Raw genomic sequence first — 18793 nt, 5'->3', positions numbered from 1 at the left:
GTAACCACTTAAAACAATGAGCTCGATGTAACAATAGCATCCATATGCAAACAAGTGGACAAGTTCATAACGTCCTGGAGCGTTGTTATATTGTTGAACCATGAAGGATACAGAATTGATGACTGAAACCGAAACTTAGCAACTACTGTATATCGATATCGCCTTGCCTCATCCAGTGAATACCGTCGGGAGTGGGCTGGGCCTGTGGCGCGGGGAACGGGAGATTTCGTGGGCTGCATCAATCAGTGGGCTGAATATGAGGTTTATGTGTACAAAATATGGGAATACCGCCGGGAATTTTTCTGCCCGAATACGGGAACCATGAATACGGTCGGAAAAATTCCTTAACTGATTCCGTTCCTGTTCCTGCCTAAAATATGGTGTCGGTTTCCCGTTTCTTGTTTTTTCTGCAAAAACGGTATGCGACCGGTTAATGTGGTATACGGTGTCAATTGGTACGGGAATTTCCGGTCCCGTTTTCATCCATAGCCATGGCCTCGCCTCTGTGACATCGCACAATGGGCCGCTTGTCCGCCCAAGTAGTAGGTACGTATGGCCCGTGTGGTAGGTAGGCATGGCCCGTGTGGCGAGAAATGAACCCACGGGCCCAGCTACTCTCGGCCCACACGTTCGTGGTCAGCAAGGACGCCGCGTCACCTTCCCTCCCGGACCAGACAACGAACGCCGCAGTTATTCCAACTCCTTTCTACTCTGTACCCGCCACCTCTCCCCGTCTCCGCGAGGCGACGCCGACGGCCGACCGATGATACTCCGCCGCCTGCATGGCCGCGTATCCCGCCTATCCCTCGCGTCCGCCGCCCTCCTCGATGCGGCGCCGCGCGCCTTGCCCTCCGCGGGCCTCTTCCGTGGCTTCCACGGCGCGGCGGGGGACGGCTCCTCCTCGGAGCACGGCCGCAAACCCGCAGGTACCTCGTCCTCGTCATACTCCTCCACGCTGCTGATCGATAGCTCGATCGGTTCCGAATTTCATATGATGACGGACGCCCGGACTAGTGGGTTCAAGTCGCAGCTGCATTTCATGGAATTCAAATCCGCCACTGCGGCGTTTCATGTGCGCTTGCAATCAGATATGATATGCCACTCTGTTCATCAGAATTAACATCTAAGCTAACCAGTCCTGTGAACCTGTGATACCTCCCCTCTGAAAAAAACCCTGCACCTCTCTGTGGTATTGAACATGCAAAAGACGCAGCAATCTGTTGTCTGAACATGATGATACAGTGATAATTCTCATTGCTCAAATTTCGTCATAACATCATCCCCTCTCTCCAATTTCGGCCTCTCATACTCGTGTTCTATCTGAAGGCCCTCTTACGCTCTACAGGAATCTAGTAAGCCAAGGGAAGCTCACACATGATAGTTACCAGGAAAATGTAGCTTCTGAATTAGACAACTTAGTTAGTAGGCTTCAACAGTACGAGATGGAAATGGAGGATTATCATGTAAGTTGTGCATCGCTTCTTCTCAGTTGTCAGTACCTCGCTGTGCTTGTTCACTGAGAAACCTATATGTATGCAGAACAAGCTATACATCTGGGAGAATAGCAGGGAGAAAGAGCGGCGAAGGCTTCTTGTCGAAGAAGCTGAAGATAAGCAGCGTGATGGTGTATGGATAGACGAGAAAAGGGGATTTCTTGACAAGTTGGTTACGCGGTAATAGTTAGTCTCCTTCCTCAAAATTATGCATTGTTTATAGAACCATTTAGCATACTTAAGTGGGATGTCTTTTGGCGTCACAGTGCATGTATCTCATAATAGTTTCAGTATAGCACTGTGAACTTCTGTTATGTTGAAACCATCCATGGATGGAGCACTGCTATTACTCCTCAACTCCTGCAATAATATTAACAGCTAAATATGCATAACAATACATCTAAGCATGCCAGATTTTAGTTGCTTTATACAAGAAATGGACTATGGTGGTTTTTTTTCTAACCTGTATGTTGTTGATTAAACCCAGGAGAAGAAGAGGAAACATAGAACCTGGAGTAGGTAAGTGGGTCTCGTACCTGAACCGAGAGAAGAAACTAGATACATTGGTAGGCCATAGACCAGTCGCTCCTGTTGCTCCTAAAGGATTGTATCTCTATGGAAATGTTGGAAGTGGTAAGCTACCTGATTCTTGCACATGCTCAAAAGAAGTAATTTCTAGCCTTATTGGTTCCATGTCCATTAGTTTTTTCATCTGGCCTAAAAATGAGGGGTAAAATGCTTCTATTGGGCCATTGTCCTACATTTATGAACTTAACGTGAGCAAGTAACCGTGCTGATATTTTACGTTTTCTGAAATACTATTCTGTCACTTGTACTAATCTCAAGGCACAACCTGTACATAGGGAAGACAATGTTGATGGACATGTTCTATGGGGCCACTGAAGGTGTCATCAAACACAGGAGGAGGTTCCACTTTCATGAGGTAAATTCTCTGCTATTTACAAATACCAATGACTGTTCAGTCATTCAGTTGTAATCTGATTTAGCTTTTGTACCTAAAGATCAATTTATTTGATTGAAGATAGCTAGCAATAGTAGATTGATACTGTCAATTGTATCTGTTAGCTGTTGTGGTAGCATACTCGGGCACACGCACATCTGTCTGAACTCATTTACACAGGTGTGGCTTGGCAAGTTGGCATTAACATAACACTATAAAATAACCTTTTGTTATCTTATTTAATTGTGGCCTTGTTGCCAAGGATTTGCATAAGACTAGAGTACCCTTTGATGCAGGCCATGCTTGAAATACACGATCATATGCATGATGTATGGAAGAGACGTGATGATGATAAATCTATTCACTCAAGTGCTTTCAGTTGGATATCAAGCCTTCCCTTTGATGTGAAAATTAAGGAGTGGTTGATTGGCGAAGAGAAGTACAAACAACAGACACAGGAAAAGCACATCCTTTTGGCAGTTGCTGACAAGTTTTTGGTTGATAGACAGGCAAATAAAACTGGAGCAAGCATTCTATGCTTTGATGAGATACAGGTACCTAAATTTTGAAGTGTCAAGGATTGAAGCCTTTCTGCCTTTTTTTCATCCTGACCTGACAAAGAGGATTGGCATTTCTTAGCACGTAACAGCTGCTTATTGGATTACTTTTAAAACTGGGGACATAAGAAAATTGAAGACTGGTGTTGGTAAATAGCATTGATTAGTTCCACCACCATGACCTAGCATACTATTTTAATTTCATCCTGTCTATAAGTTTTAATGAAGTTAACGTGTTACTGGAAAATTCTTTTGAATCAGCATTACTGGAACTTTTTACACCTAATCTTTATATCTTGTTGAATCTGACAAGAATTGAAGTTAACTAAGCTCTATTTTATCTATACTCTTGCATATACATCTTTGTACTTACTGCTTTATTATGATTTATTAAGCTTTTAGAATTGTCATACTTAATTAAATATGCTCTGCAATGTAGTGTTTTTTTAGTACACTGAGCAGGTGCATTTTTGTAGACTATCGATGTTTTTGCAGTTGTAGCACTTTCTGGCATTCTAAGCAGGTTGTTAAGCACAGGGACAGTACTTGTAGCAACCAGTAATAAAGCACCAGAAGATCTGAACCAGGCAGGTCCTTCTTAACGTCTTTTTCTTGTTTTCTTTCTAATTTATGGATTAGATGTGTTATCATTTTCTCACAACCTTTACAAGTTAAAATACCTAGTATCGTATTATGATCATCTCATTCTTTTCTCTGTTGATTTGTAGGATGGGATGCAAAGGGACATCTTCGTTGAGTTATTATCAAAATTGGATGAAAACTGCAATAAGATTCTTGTGGGTACTGAAAAGGATTATCGCCGCCTAATTCCGACAGAAGGCTCAACTGAGGTTTACTTCACATTTTTTATTTACTCTAAGAAATTTGGTTAGGAGCATTAGTATTCAATTTAAGAGGATGTGGGCACCTGGATGAATCCCATGAATTGACCCCTGGTGGATGACGGGATGACATAGCGTGTTAACAAATTGTATAACAATGTAGGAGATTTATGACACTTGGCCTGTACAAATTTGCTGCTTTTTTCCCCCCATGGAGATAAACCTTGTGGTTATCCTGGTCCTTGAGAAATAAGACTATATTGATCTCTAGTCTTTATGATGATAACATAAGTTCAGATCCTGGTATAAAGTTAAAGTTATTAAGCTACACACTATGATCCTTATGTGATCTATTTTGCGTTTATATATCTTGACATAAACTTGTTAGATATATCCTCTTCTAAGCACCTGCAGATTTACTCACTATCCGCTGTATTTATTATTCCCTGTCATTATGTTTATAATCTTGATCTAACTACATACCTTCGATATTGTTGGCAGGTTCACTATTTTTGGCCTGCCACTTCTGACGCTCGAAGCATGTATGAGGCTATGTGGCATGACATAACTAACCAATCAGGAGGAAATATTATTTCTGTCACCATTCCTGTAATGTTTGGGAGGTATGTCCATTTGATAAAGCATCTCTGCACCAGTGGAAATAAAAAACTAAATGAACTTCAGTCGCATGTTGACAGGTCTATTGAGATTCCTCAAAGCTGTAACGGTGTCGCAAGGTTTGACTTCGAGTATCTATGCGGTCGCCCAGTAATATCTCAATCTCATTTCATATCTGTCTATAATTCAAGTTAGATGGAAAGAAAAAATTATTACTGCAGAATAGCTGATGTTAGACAAATACATAAACTTATATTTCCCAATAGTAGCTCCTTTTTATTATATCTGAGAGCATAGTAGCTCTTTCGCTAATGCATTGATCGCCCCTATTCTAAATTTTCAGGTCGGAGCTGCAGATTATATAGCAATAGCTAGGAACTACCATACAATTTTCATATCAGAAATTCCAGCTATGAGTATGAAGATCCGTGACAAGGTATTTCTTCACGTGCTGTTTTTTCTGTTTCTTTCAGTCTGTTTGGCAGAGAAAATAGGTGGAAGGGAACAGGAATGTAGCAGTCAGGACTGGGGCCTATCAGCCTATAGAAGTATAGCAAATGAAATATGTTCTCAAGAAATAAAATACAAAGTAAAAATATGATTTTGAAGTGCTGAAGAGCAAGGATCTCTAGAAGGATGTAGCAAACTAGCAAAGCAAGACAGTAATATTTTGGATAGAAAGATGGAGATGACATGTTGATTGAGTTGGAGAGCTTTACAAATATATCGCAAGTTAGGAAAGAGAAAAGGTCCGTTTGTTAAATTTTTAGATAGCTATCTGAATTGATGGGCAGTAAGCATTAGTTAGTTGTTACTCTCTACCTTTCTGAAATAGTTTGTTTTCCCTCTGTTGCTAATATCATGACTCATTTAGGCAAGAAGGTTTATCACTCTTATCGATGAGTTGTACAACCATCACTGCCGCCTTATATGCCTAGCTGCCTCATCCATTGATGATCTTTTCCAAGGAACTGAGGAAGGACCTCTTTTTGATTTAGAGAGGTAACTCGATAACCCTTTCCTGATCATTTAAGGCTGTTTTTTCAAACACTATGAACTGAAAATATGTCTCAGTGAGCTTTGTCATATATGCTGGTTCTGCCATGGGTTGTGGAGAAAATGTTTCTGTCTTTCCTTTTCTTTTGTTTAAAGCAAAGGCAGAGGATCTGCCATCCATTAAAGATAGAGAAGAGTTTACAACAATTACAAAGGCCTAAAGCAAAATACCATTACAAAAGAGATTAATTGATTGTTAGGGGATAATGTTTCTGGTCGTCTACAATGGAATGTAGAAATCTGAATCTGAATTGCACATGAATTGAGAGTGAATTTTCACATGAATGGTCATGCTATGCAGTTTTCAGTTCGAAACCGAGTCCGAAGGGACAAAGCTGAGGAGGGATGTTTTAGCGGGAGGCAATGTTGGCTTAGGACCATCTACGACTGGCCTTGTGGCAATATTGTCTGGCCAAGAAGAGATGTTTGCGTTCCGCAGAGCGGTATGTACCGGACCTTGTTATCATTGTTATGTAGTACGAAATGGTTGCTGCTTGCCTCAGATGATTCATTAGTGCTGATGAAGCTATGTTGGACTAGGGTCGTTGAGAAAGCCGTGTTATTATCGGCATATGCTTATTTCCTCTAGCCTTTGTGACCGGAAACAAGATGCAGCAGACATCCACTTTTACTGGTTTTGTACTTTTATACTTGCGTTAATTGTGAGGCACACCTTGTTTTGCAGATATCGCGGCTTATCGAGATGCAGACCCCGCTGTATCTGGAGCGCGTGCAGGATGTACATCCCTCATTCCGGCAGCAGCCTCCTCCTGGTCTTGCAAGCAATAGGGGTGTAGTTCCTCAGCCTGCTCCGGCGGTTTGACAACCTCGCTGTACCATTGCTTTATTTCAAATTTCGTGTGAGAAGGCAATAAAACCAACCAGAGATGGTAACAGTGAGACATTGTAAATGATAATAGAAATGTTGTGATTTATAATAAGTCAAAATTTGCCGTTTCCTAGGCGTGAGGCATTTGCTTCCGTTGAATGATGCATTTTCTGTTCAAAGTATGATGAGAAGATCCAATCAGGAAACCATTTTACAGTGCACCGTACTACCCTCTCCATTCCAAATTATAGCTCACTCTAACTTTATCCAAGTTTATAGAAAAATATATCAACACTTATACTGTAAAATTAATTTCATTAACCTGTCATTGAAACATCGCGTTTATTAAAACATGTAAATTTCAATATATTTTGCTTAAAATCTTTTCTTGAAATATTGCACTTATTTGAACCTGTAAATGTTAACATATTTTTCCCTGAAAACTTAGTCATCAAATTAAAAAGCTGACTATACTAATGGACTAGGATTTATTTATTTTTTTGGGAAAAAATGGACTAGGAATTTGTACGTACGGCTACCACAAATGAGAAGACACGCTGTCAGTTCTGCTTGCTTTGTCGCGCGCACCTGATTGGCCCAGCAGCCCCTCCCACGGATCGTCCCTCCGAAGCCGCAACCACCCCCATCCAACCGTCCATTCCCCTGCCGATCGAACCGTCCATTGGCCTCGCACGCGGATCGACGGGCCTACCACACGGATTCCCCCTCTCTCCCTCCCCGCGCGCGCGCGGTTTAAAAGCATCCCGCCGCGCTTCGCATTTGGCATCCACACACATCGCCTCTCAGCTCCCAAGCTCTCTTGATCTCGAAGCGCAGCAGCAGCACCGGCACCAGCCAGGCGGCCATGGACGTGAGCGGAGCAGGAGCCGGCGGGAAGGCGAAGAAGGGCGCGGCGGGGCGCAAGGCCGGCGGGCCGAGGAAGAAGTCGGTGTCGCGGTCCGTCAAGGCCGGGCTGCAGTTCCCCGTCGGCCGCATCGGCCGCTACCTCAAGAAGGGCCGGTACGCGCAGCGCGTCGGCACGGGCGCCCCCGTCTACCTCGCCGCCGTCCTCGAGTACCTCGCCGCCGAGGTGCTGGAGCTCGCCGGCAACGCGGCCAGGGACAACAAGAAGACGCGCATCATCCCGCGCCACGTGCTCCTGGCTATCCGCAACGACGAGGAGCTCGGCAAGCTGCTGGCCGGCGTCACCATCGCCCACGGCGGCGTCCTCCCCAACATCCACTCTGTGCTCCTCCCCAAGAAGGTGGCCGAGAAGGCGGCCAAGGAGCCCAAGTCGCCCAAGAAGGCCGCCAAGTCCCCCAAGAAGGCATAGAGTGCTCTCCTCTCTTGGAGGGAGGCTCCTCCATTAGACCATTACCATTAGCACTGTGTTGTTAGATTAGATCATGTTTAGTGTGCCTCTGTAACGTTCTTGTACTTGCTGCTAACCGGAATGGTTTATCTAGTACTAGTACATCTGTGCATCTTCGTTGGTTGGAACAAGATTTCAGAGACCAGAGTTTGCTACTTGCAAAAGGTGTTCTCAATTTCTCTCTTTGGTTTTGTTTCTTGTCCGCATTTGCAATTTGAGTGCATTAATCAATCTAGTATGAGATGGAAATCGAGGATTATCATGTAATTAAGTTGCGTTGCATGTTAGCATCTTGTTTCTGTCCATTTAATGAACTATAGGCTTTTTGACGAAACTGAAGAGTGAAGATAAGGAAAAGGGGATTTCTTGTGGGTACTAGTTAGCTTCGTTTAGAGCCATCTGATCCTCCAGGTTATTACTCCTATTTATCAACTCCTGTAAGAACATTGACAGCTAAATGCATTACAATATAACTCAGGGGGTGTTTGGTTCCTACAGGAAAATTTTAGTTCCTGTCCCATTGGATGTTTGAACATATGCATGAAGTATTAAATATAGACGAAAAAATAACTAATTGCACAGATTGTGGCTAATTTGCGAGACGAATTTTTTAAGCCTAATTAGTCCATGATTTGACAATGTGGTGTTACAGTAAATATGTGCTAATGGCGGATTAGTTAGGCTTAATAAATTCGTCTCGTAAATTAGTCTTCATCTATGTAATTAGTTTTATAATTAACTCATATTTAGTTCTCCTAAATAGCATCTAAACGTCCGATGTGACATGGACTAAAATTTAGTCGATGGAACCAAACACCCCCTCAATTATGTAGAATTGTAGTTGCTCTATGCATGAACTGGACTATGCTGGATTGTTTCTAACCTGTATTTTGTTGATTAAACCCAGGAGAAGAAGAGGAAAACCTGGATTTGGTAAATGGGGTCTCATACCTGAACCGAGAGATGAAACTAGATGCAATGGTAAGCTAGAGACCAGTTGCTCCCCATGGATTGTATCTCTATGGAAAAAAAATGTTGAAAATGATAAACTACCTGATCGTTTTACATGCAACATGCACAAAAGAATCAGCCTCTAGTCTGGTTGGATCCATTGTGCTTATTAGTTTTCCAGCTGGCCTGAAAATGACAGGCAAAGCTTCTATTGGTCCATTGCACTACATTTTTTTTTATGAAAACTACCGTGAGCAAGTGACCGTTCTAATGTTTTACACTATTCCGTCACTTGTACTGATCTCAAGGCACAACTTGTACACCGGGAAGACAATGGAGCCACTGAAAGTGTTATCAAACATAACTCAGGAGAAGGGTTCGCTTTCATGATGTAAACTGTTTAGAAATACCTATGACTGTCGATCATCCAGTCTTAGTTGTGATCTTGAATAGCAGTGGATTACTCTTTGATGCCGGGCATTCTTGAAATAGACGATCATATGCTTGACGTATGGAAGAGACATCATGACCAAAATCTATCTTTCAGTTGAATATCAAGCCTCCCTTTTGATTTGAGAATTAAGGAGTGGATGATTGGGGAAGAGAAGTACAAACAAGACACAGAAAAAGCATATCCTTTTGGCTGTTGCTTGCCAGTTTTTGGTTGATAGACCGGCAAATAAAACTGCAACAAGCATTCTATGCTTTGATGAGATACAGATATTAAGAAATTGAAATGTCAAGGATCAAAGTCTTTTTGCTTTATTTTCATCCTGACCTGGCAAGGAGGATTGGCATTTCTTTCAAAGCACTTAGCAGCTTGCTTATTGGATTACATCGAAAACTGAGGAAACAAAATATTAATAATGGTTTTTTATAAAGATTAAAAATGGTGTTAGTCAATAACATTGGTTAGTTCCACCAACATGACCTAGCATAATATTAACTTCAATGTGTTAAGTTTTCATGAAGTTAATGCTTTAATGGAACTTTGTACATCCTAATCTTGATATCACGCTGAATCTGAGGAGAATTGAAGTTAACTAAGCTCTATTTTATTTAAACTCTTGCGTACATTTTGTACTTACTGCTTTTATCATAACTTATTAAGCTTGTGGAACTTGTCATTGTTAACTAAATATGCTGTGCAACTTAGTGCCTTTTTATACACCGAGCAAAGTTCATTTTTGCAAGTATTTATGTTTTTGAGTTGTGGCCCTGTCTGGCACTCTAAGCAGATTGTTAAGCACAGGGACAGTACTTGTAGCAACCAGTAATAAAGCACCTGAAGATATGAATCAGGCGTACCCTTCTTCAAGTGTTGTTTTTTAGTTTTCCTTATTTTAGTTTAAGGATTAGATGTATATCATTTTCTCACAACCTTTAAAAGTTGAAATACCATAGCACTGCATTATGATTTTTAGTTTTTTTTCTCTGCTGGTTCTTTAGGATGGGAATGGGATGCAGTAGGATATCTTTTTTGTAAGAGAACCGCGTTGCAATAGGACATCTTCCCTGGGTTATTGTCAAAATTGGATAGAAACTCCCTTTCAAAAAAAAGGACAGAAACTGCAATAAGATTCTTGTGGGCACTGAAAAGGATTTTCACCGCTTAATTCCAACAGAAGGCTCAACTCAGGTTTTTTTGTTTTTTTTTTTACTCTTCGAAATTTTGTCAGGAGCATTAGCAATCAATTAAGGAGGAGCTGTATAATCGTGCTGTATTTTGATTCGCTGAGTATCAAGCTGATGGTTATCCTGGTCCGTAAGAATATGTTGATCTCTAGCTTGGGTGGCGATCACATAAGTTCAGATCCAGGTATACAGTTGAAGTTATTAAGCTACACACTGTGAGTGTGAGCCTTATATGATCTGTTTTGCATTCATATATTTTGACATAAACTAGCTAGATATATCCTCTTCTAATCACCTGCAGATTTACTCACTATCCGTTGTATTTATTATTCCCTGTATTATCTGTCATGTTATGTTTATCTTGATCTAAGTACATACCTTTTAAATTGTTGGCAGGTTCACTATTTTTGGCCTGTCACTTCTGACGCCGCAGCATGTATGAGGCTATGTGGCATGACATAACTAACCAGTCAGGAGGAAATATTATTTCTGTCACCATTCCTGTAATGTTTGGGAGGTCTGTACCAGTGAAAATAAAAACTAGATGAACTTTAGTCGCAGACAGGTCTATTGTGATTCCTCAAATCTGTAATGTCAGTAATATATCTCACTCTCTCATTTCATATCTGTCTAGAATTCAAGACATATGGGAGGAAAATACAAAGCTATTATTGCATACAAGTTGGCAACATTAGATAGCGTCTTTGTTTTGGAAACCTCCTTTACTCTTAAACTTTGAACTGTAGCTGATGTCAGACAATGCATAAACTTATATTTACCAATAGTAGCTACTTTTTATTATCTCTGAGAGCATAGTAGCTCTTTTACTAATGCATTGGCCACCCCCCTATACTTAATTTTCAGGTCGGAGCTGCATATCATATAACAACAATAGCTAGGAGCTACCATACAAATTTCATATCAGAATTTCCAGCTGCATATTATGCTGGGTTGCGGGGACCTTAATCGCTTCTCTGGATCTCTTCGTTCTCCTCCTGGCGGTCCTCCCCCTTTGAGGCTTCCTTCCCTCAAATGGTGTTGGTGGACGTCGGTTGGAGACCAGATGCGCTCATAGGTGATGCTACTCACGGCTGCCGCCTGCTGGCTCTGACTCAATGCCTCACAACTTCCTAGCTGTTGTCTGTTGGACCCAACTCAATACCTTACAACTGCATGTGGGCTAGAGTTCTTCAAAATACGTCTTTGATGGTGGCACAGGTTAGCAAGTACTGATTGCACTCGCTTTGGTCAGTAGACAGAGCTGGTAGCTGAATCATGTTGTGTTTGTTAAGTGTTGTAATTCTACTCTGTCCCCCTCTTTGAAATCACTGTAATCGGATTGGCTCCATGCCCTTCCACCCCCTGACTTTGTCCAGCATCTGTGGAATGAAAATTCAGGTGGGGAGATCTTACTCCCCCCGGTGTTGACCTAAAAAAAAAAGACAAGGTACTTTTTTTGCGAGCAGGTGAACTGGAGCCTATAGAAGTAGAGCAGAATGAAATTTCTTCTTTAGAAAAGAAACCACAAAGTGAAATGTGTGATTTTGAAGTGCTGAAGAGGAAGTAAAGCTCTTTAGACGAATGCAGCAAAGTGGCAACGCAAGACAGGAAAATTAGGATAGAACAATGGGTAGGACATGCTGATTGAGTTGGAGAGCTTTACACTATATTGCAAGTTAGGAAAGAGAAAAAGGTCTATTCGTTCAGGTTTTTAGAATAGATAGGAGATAGCTTGAACTGACGGGCAGTAAGCATTAGCTAAATAGCTAGTTGTTACTCTGTCTTACTGAAACAGTTTGTTTCCCCTCCGTGATTGACATGATGGGATAGCATTAGGTATCTCTATAATTGAGGAAGGACCTCTCTTTTATTTAGAGATCGAGGTAACTTGATAACCCTTTTCTGATCATGCAAAGTCTGTTTTTCTACAAATTTCAAACACCATGAACTGAAAATATGTCTCAGTGAGGGTTGAGGGCTCTTTTCTTTTCTTCCTTTTTTAAAAAAAAAAGAAAAATACAAACCAAGAAGATCTGACATCCATCAAAGATAGAGAAGATTTTACAACAACTAAAGTTGCTGCTTGCCTCAGATGATTATGCATGAGTTGCTGAAGTTATGTTAGACCAAGGGTGGTCGAGAGAGTTGTGTTGTAATAATGGCTTGTTGTGACGGGAAACAAGATGCAGCAGGCAATGCATCCCCTGAGACTGGCTTCACTTGGGGTTATTTGTGATGATGGGACACCTTGTTTTGCAGATATCTGGATCGGCTTCTCAAAATGCAGAAACGGCTGTATCTGGATATCTGGATCGTTTCCAGGATGTCCACCCCTCATTCCGTTCAGAGTTGAGAGTGCAGCATCACCTCCACCTTCGGCAGACTTCACTCGTGTGAGAAGGCATAAATAAAGCCAAATCAGAGCATTGTTGCCGTGCAGATTTATTAGAGTAGAAATGTTGCAATGAAGTCAGAATATGCCGTTTGTCTAGGGGTGATGAGCCACATGCATGTTTCTGTTGAATGCTGCGTTTTCAGTTCAAATTCAAATGACAAGATCTGACCAGGAAACCAAATACTGTATATACCATTCGTACGTACAAATAGGAATATTGTACTGCATGGAATGGATCCTAGGAGAAGTAGCACATCGGATTCCTCTCGTGTCCTTGCATTGCAGCAGGGCAGTGCTGGCCATTCAATCGCAGGTCGCAGGCAAAAGAAATAATTCTTTTTTTTTTTTGAAACTGCAAAAGAAATATTTCTTCACATGCATGTTGCTGCCACCGCCCACGAAATGAAATGAAAATCAAATCAAATCGTTTGAATCGGAAGCAGCGATGGACGGTGGTCAATGGAGATTTGATTAGCCTCGATCACTTCTCTCATGTGATCGACTCGAGAGCATGCACCCGTTGAAGCTTTTATTTTTTATATAATTTTTTTAATTTCCCAAAAAAATTCTTAATTTTCTTCTTTGAGATTGATCCAAGAGAAGATAGGTACGTCCCGAAAAGAATGCAACTATAGGTTGCGTGCCACGAAAAAGTGGTTCGCGTTTGATCAAATTTTTAGTAAATAATATTCACAGTTATATTTTTAATTAATTTATTATGAAAATACATTTTATAATTAATCTGAAAACACTGTTCTGACTGATACTGTTCCAACTGAAAAAACAAGTTAAATAGTGCCGTTTTCTGGGTAAGCCGAACAGGGTCATAAATGGGTATTGTAGGGAGAAACGAGGGCAGAAAAAGGCTAATAGAGAAACGTCTTGTTTAGCTTTTAGCTGTACCAAGCAAGTTCAAAGCTTCATAAGTTGTACCAAACATGTTCAAAGCTTCGTCCTGTTCATTTAGGCTTGTTTGGCTTATTTTGACTTGCTTTCAGCCACACGTATACTTTGATTGGTTGATCTTGTTAATTGATCATCATGGGTTATTCTGTCATGAGAATATCTCTACACGTATGGAACCAAGACAACAACAATCTGCCAATGGAAGTATGTAACCAACGACAATCTGATTCGAAATTCAAATCAGGAACACGAAGCAGGCGGAGGCAAGCACTAGAGAACAAGTTCATCATGTGCGTGTTTGTCGGTATTTCCTGACAGGTGAACAATGTATATGCGTCCTATTCGTTTGGCTTATAAGCTATACTTTTTCAGTCAATAAATAATATTTTTCTCTTACACCAAATCAGTCGACAGTACTTTTAGCCCATGGCTGCCAAGGGGGTTGAGCGCCTGCGCGCGCCCCCACGCAACGCAAAGGCAAGTTGGGCGGTCGCTAGCTGCGTGCTGTCTCCTGCCTCCCAAGCACCACGCATGCGATCCGAGCAACACCCACATGCCAAGCATAAACACAGTCACACAACGTGTGTTAGCTACTCCTAGTCCTAGCTTTTAGTCCATTTGGTATGGTAGATAGACAAGCAACCAACCGACTTGTTCCTCGATCTCCGTGACATCCATTGGTCTACATGCTCTCTGCAGTGTGTATATATACCCGCATGTATGGTGTATATATCTCTTTTCAGCCATCTATCACATCTTTCGATAAATATATGTATCTTTTGCCCAGTGCCGGTCTTAAGGGTAGGCCATGAGGTGCGACGGTCGAGGACTCAAACGGTGGAGGGGTCCAAATCCAGGTATACAAATTCTCAGGTCTTATAGTCCATTAGGCATTAGCAAACTAATAAGAAGAGAGACATAGAACTGGCTAGGCGGTCCAAAAAGACAACATTGATATTTCTTTCCTAGTTTTCTTTCCCCACGGCCCTCGGTTAGAGAGGAGGCGAGGAGTCACGCTGCACACAACACACTCTGATCGTGAGTTCGGGACGTGCGCCTTACACGCGCGGAGCGGGCGAGCCGCGCCGCCGCCAAGAGCTAGAATACCGGAGACACAGACACGGCGCACGAGGACGGCGACCAGGCAAGGCTACATGACGACGACATCTTGATTCTTTGCTTCTTATAAATTGCGATCACCGATTAGTTGTTTAGGCCCAAGGTATTTTTTTCTTTTTATTTTTAATTCAAATTAATTATTTGTATAGTATTCTAGACTTCTAGTACTTTGTACATATATAGTCATATTTTTCTTCTAATTTACATGTTAGAATTTTATAATGTTATCTAAGAAACATTTGTCATGGGTGAAAAAAGAAAACAAATATTTTTTAATCTATATTATTCCTCGATAATTATCATATATCTATAAATATATTCCTTAATCTATATTGTTCCTCGATAAATATTAGACATGTTAAATTAAAAATATGTTATTGAATTTGCTTTCGTTTTGCAAGTAAAATTAGCGCCTATATATTATAAGATTTTATACATGATAAGAAGAGCCGTTACGATGAGATCGCCGGAGGGCCCTTCAAATCGTAGGACCGGCACTGCTTTTGCCTAGCTATTTTCGTGCATGCATGATGCATTGCTCCGATCCTCTTGTTGAGTGAAGTTGACATCGTCACGGTCCAACTACATCTAAGCATTTCAAGGCCGACTCGATCCGCGAGCTTTGGAATTATTTTCTAGGCCTAAGCTTGACCCTAATGTACTGATTCTAATTATTTTAATTTCATACCAAAAAAATAGCATGCGACCTGTCTAGGTCCAGACGTGGTCCACATAAGAATTGGAACGTAATATGTGTCATGGATGAAGAGTGATTTGAGGACAAAAGTTGTTAGAGGCAGATAGTCGTGGATAAGCATGAAGTATGAACTTTTTTTTAAAGAAAAACTATGCATCAAAGATGAAATTGTTTCCTCTAAACCGCATGTGATCTTCATTCCTAACCCACCATTTCCAAGTTCCAATTCCAACCTGCCATCTGTTTTTAGGGTAGCTCGGTTCAGTTTCCTACCGTTCTAAAAAAAATCCCATCTTTTTTTTTTCTTGGAAATGGAAGGAAAGGCCATTTGACAAATTCAATATAACGAGAGAGATGAATTCGGAATCAAAGAATAATAGTCTTTCAGAATAGATAGGATAGGTGGCCCTAAAAATGATGTTATATGTATTTTGATATTTGACATTGAATTCACGCGCGTAACTAAATATAACTCTCAATTCACGTTTCTTTCCGGTTGGCTTGGAAATATAGAATGGAAGAAGAAAAACAAGAAAAAAATAAAGAATCTGAATCGAAAGAATCCTCACTTAAGAGCAAACTCCAAGACCTTCCTTATATCCTCACATATTTATAGGGGTATAGATTTTGATTAAAAAATAACCTCCAACAACTTCTCCAATTAAGTTTTCAAATATTATTATCCTACATTTCTAGTTTCTCGCTAGCCTAAAATAGGGAAAAAATATTTTTAACACTTTTTAAAACTATTTTCAAATTTGACATTGTTTTTTTATTTTCAAATCTAACACTTTTGGCCGCGCCTATTGCCCTGGCGCAGCCAAACCACATAACCGCGCTTGGGTGACGTGGCAGGCGCTGCAGTGCAGATCTTGGCGCGGCAGTGCCGCGCCACGCCACACGGCGCGACAACGCCCAACACAGGCCCGTGTCACCGACTCCTCTTCCCATCCCTCTTTCACTCTCTCTCACTCGCATCTGCAGTCGCCCCCTCACTCCCTGATGTGCCGACGCCACCCCCTCGCTCCTAGACGTGCCGCCACCATTTTCGCCGCTCATGGCCGCCGTCGGCCGCTCCCTGGCCTCCTCTCTCCCTCCCCACAACCCTCCCCGCTCTCCCTGACTCCCTTAGCCGCCCACCCTCTCCCTCCCGCTCTCCCTCAATCCTTTGCCGGCTGCGACGGCCATTGCCACCGGGCGGCCCCCTTTTTTCCTCCCTGCCTCCCTCTCTTCATGCCTTTGTCCCTCTCTGCTCTCCCACCATCCCCTAAACCGCTCCCATCTCCCTCCCTCTCCTCGTCGGATCCGAGCGCCGTCAGCCGGCCATTGCCGTCGACATCAACCTCGTCGCCTTGGGGTGAGCCCCAATCTGCCTCTGCTGTTAGTGAAGGTAATCCCCTTCTCCATTCGGTGAATGAATTGAACTTTGGTTAATTAGGGTTAGGATTCAAAATTTATTTTACTAATTAGTTAGGGTTAGCAATTTGATGATATTATTTAGGTTGTATTATATTTTGTGTTGTATATTTAGCTATAGTTGTTTTTTATTATTATAGTTAGTATAGGTTGTAATATTAGATTAGTTAGTGTAGGTATTAATTTTAGACTACATAGTGTATTTAGTATAGTTAGTTTAGTCTAGTATTGTTAGATAGTATAATTAGTTAGAATAGTACTATAGGTGTTAATATTAGATTAGTTAATACAATTATAGTTAGTATAGGTACAACAATTTGGATGACTTGATGAAGTTTCCTCAAATGCTTTTGTAGATGAATTATTGTGTCTGAGTTTTTTACGGAGGAAGTGTTAGAAAAGAAGATGGTATGTTTGAGGATATGGAAGAAGAATTGGAATGATTTGATGAACCTCCTAGCTTTAATGACCTTTGTGTCCGTTTGAATGCAAAGTTTGACGGTGATTTCATACTAAAGGGGAGGTTTGACAGTGGGAAGACTAGGGCACACTATGTCCTGATGTCCTTGCACGACCGAGCTCACTGGTCCCGCTACAATATGGTGATCCAAGGTTCCAATGTGCCCATGGCTGAGATGGTGTTGGAGAATGGGTACAGGATGCAGGGTCTCCAGGAGGGGCCCCCATTGATGGTGCTGGAGTCAATGAAAAAGAATGGGGTGTCGAAGGGGAAGCAACTCTGGGTAACATAGATTTGGATGGTCAGTTGATGCAGGTACTACACGGTTATTTCCATGCGCCTTTGCTCACTATTGCACAAGAGGCGCATTTTTCATCTAGCACCCCCAGCAAACCCATCCTCACACGAAGCCGGTCCCTGAGACACCCGCTACTCGTCGATGCCGCTCCAGACGGCGCTGTGCGGCCACACCGGCCACCCAGGGACCGACTCGGCGCAATAAGTGTGAAAGCTCTAGTTTGGTTTTGGTGAATTGATGAAACCCTAAGTGCTAGCCTAGTTTATCAAGTGATCATGACATAGGTAGCACACTTCAAGTAGAAGAAGCTAATGAAGATCATAGCATGACAATAGTGATGGCATGGCGATGATCAAGGGCTTAAACTTGAAATGAAGAAAGAGAAAAATAAAAAGCTCAAGGCAAAGGTATAAACCATAGGAGCTATTTTGTTTTGGTGATCAAGACACTTAGAGAGTGTGATCACATTTAGGTTTGATAGCCGTACTATTAAGAGGGGTGAAACTCGCATCGGAATGCGGTTATCAAAGTGCCACTAGATGCTCTAACTCATTGCATATGCATTTAGGATCTAGTGGAGTGCTAACACCCTTGAAAATATTTGTGAAAATGTGCTAACACATGTGCACAAGGTGTTTGCAGGGTTGAGATGGGTTTGGGTCCCTCTCTCCCTCCCGTCGAGCTTGCGAGGCGGGATTCGGCGCTTTCGGGAAAATGAAATGTCTATTTTCTATTGCGCCGGATGCAAAATTCTTAGTGATTGGCACATTTGAGCAAGGGTGAAGAAGTTAGAGTTGAAATGGAGTTGATCGAAATGATGCTGGCGTCGGTCTACTGACCGGACGCTGGGTCACTTAGCGACCGGACGCTGAAAGGCTACGTCCGGTCGAGCTGTCAGACGGCACAGTAGGCTAGGGTTGAGCACCGGACGCTGGCTGCGTTCGGTCAAGGTGGACCGGACGCGTCCGGTCGAAAAAACATGTCTCGGGGAGCTTACTGGAAACGACCGGACGCTGGGGCTTCAGCGTCCGGTCAGTTTTACCGGAGCGTCCGGTCAGCTTCATAACCGTTGGAATCTGATGAACATCGTTTGAAGGGGATGACACGTGACGTCCATCGGGCGACCGGACGCTGAGGGCTAGCGTCCGGTCAGTTTGACCGGAGCGTCCGGTCAGAGCGCGTTTTGCC

General features: G+C 42.1%; 1 protein-coding gene and 1 pseudogene across 1 annotated transcript; both read left to right on the top strand.

The window, feature by feature from the left end:
* Positions 1-593: 593 nt before the first annotated feature.
* LOC136515078 (uncharacterized) lies at positions 594-6500 on the top strand (annotated as a pseudogene).
* Positions 6501-6884: 384 nt separating this feature from the next.
* On the top strand, positions 6885-7892 carry LOC136515085 (probable histone H2A.5). Its single transcript, XM_066508774.1, has one exon. The coding sequence runs from the start codon at positions 7222-7224 to the stop codon at positions 7687-7689; it is 468 nt and encodes a 155-aa protein (XP_066364871.1). The 5' UTR covers positions 6885-7221; the 3' UTR covers positions 7690-7892.
* Positions 7893-18793: the final 10901 nt, after the last annotated feature.

Source organism: Miscanthus floridulus, chromosome 2, assembly GCF_019320115.1.
Source record: "Miscanthus floridulus cultivar M001 chromosome 2, ASM1932011v1, whole genome shotgun sequence".
Classification (NCBI taxonomy): Eukaryota; Viridiplantae; Streptophyta; class Magnoliopsida; order Poales; family Poaceae; genus Miscanthus; species Miscanthus floridulus.
The sequence above is the reverse complement of the archived record's forward strand: the minus strand, read 5'-3'. Positions and strand labels throughout refer to the sequence as shown.

Bases quoted from the DNA above. Each gene is read 5' to 3' on its own strand.
- LOC136515085 (XM_066508774.1), top strand. From the start codon at position 7,222: ATGGACGTGAGCGGAGCAGGAGCCGGCGGGAAGGCGAAGAAGGGCGCG.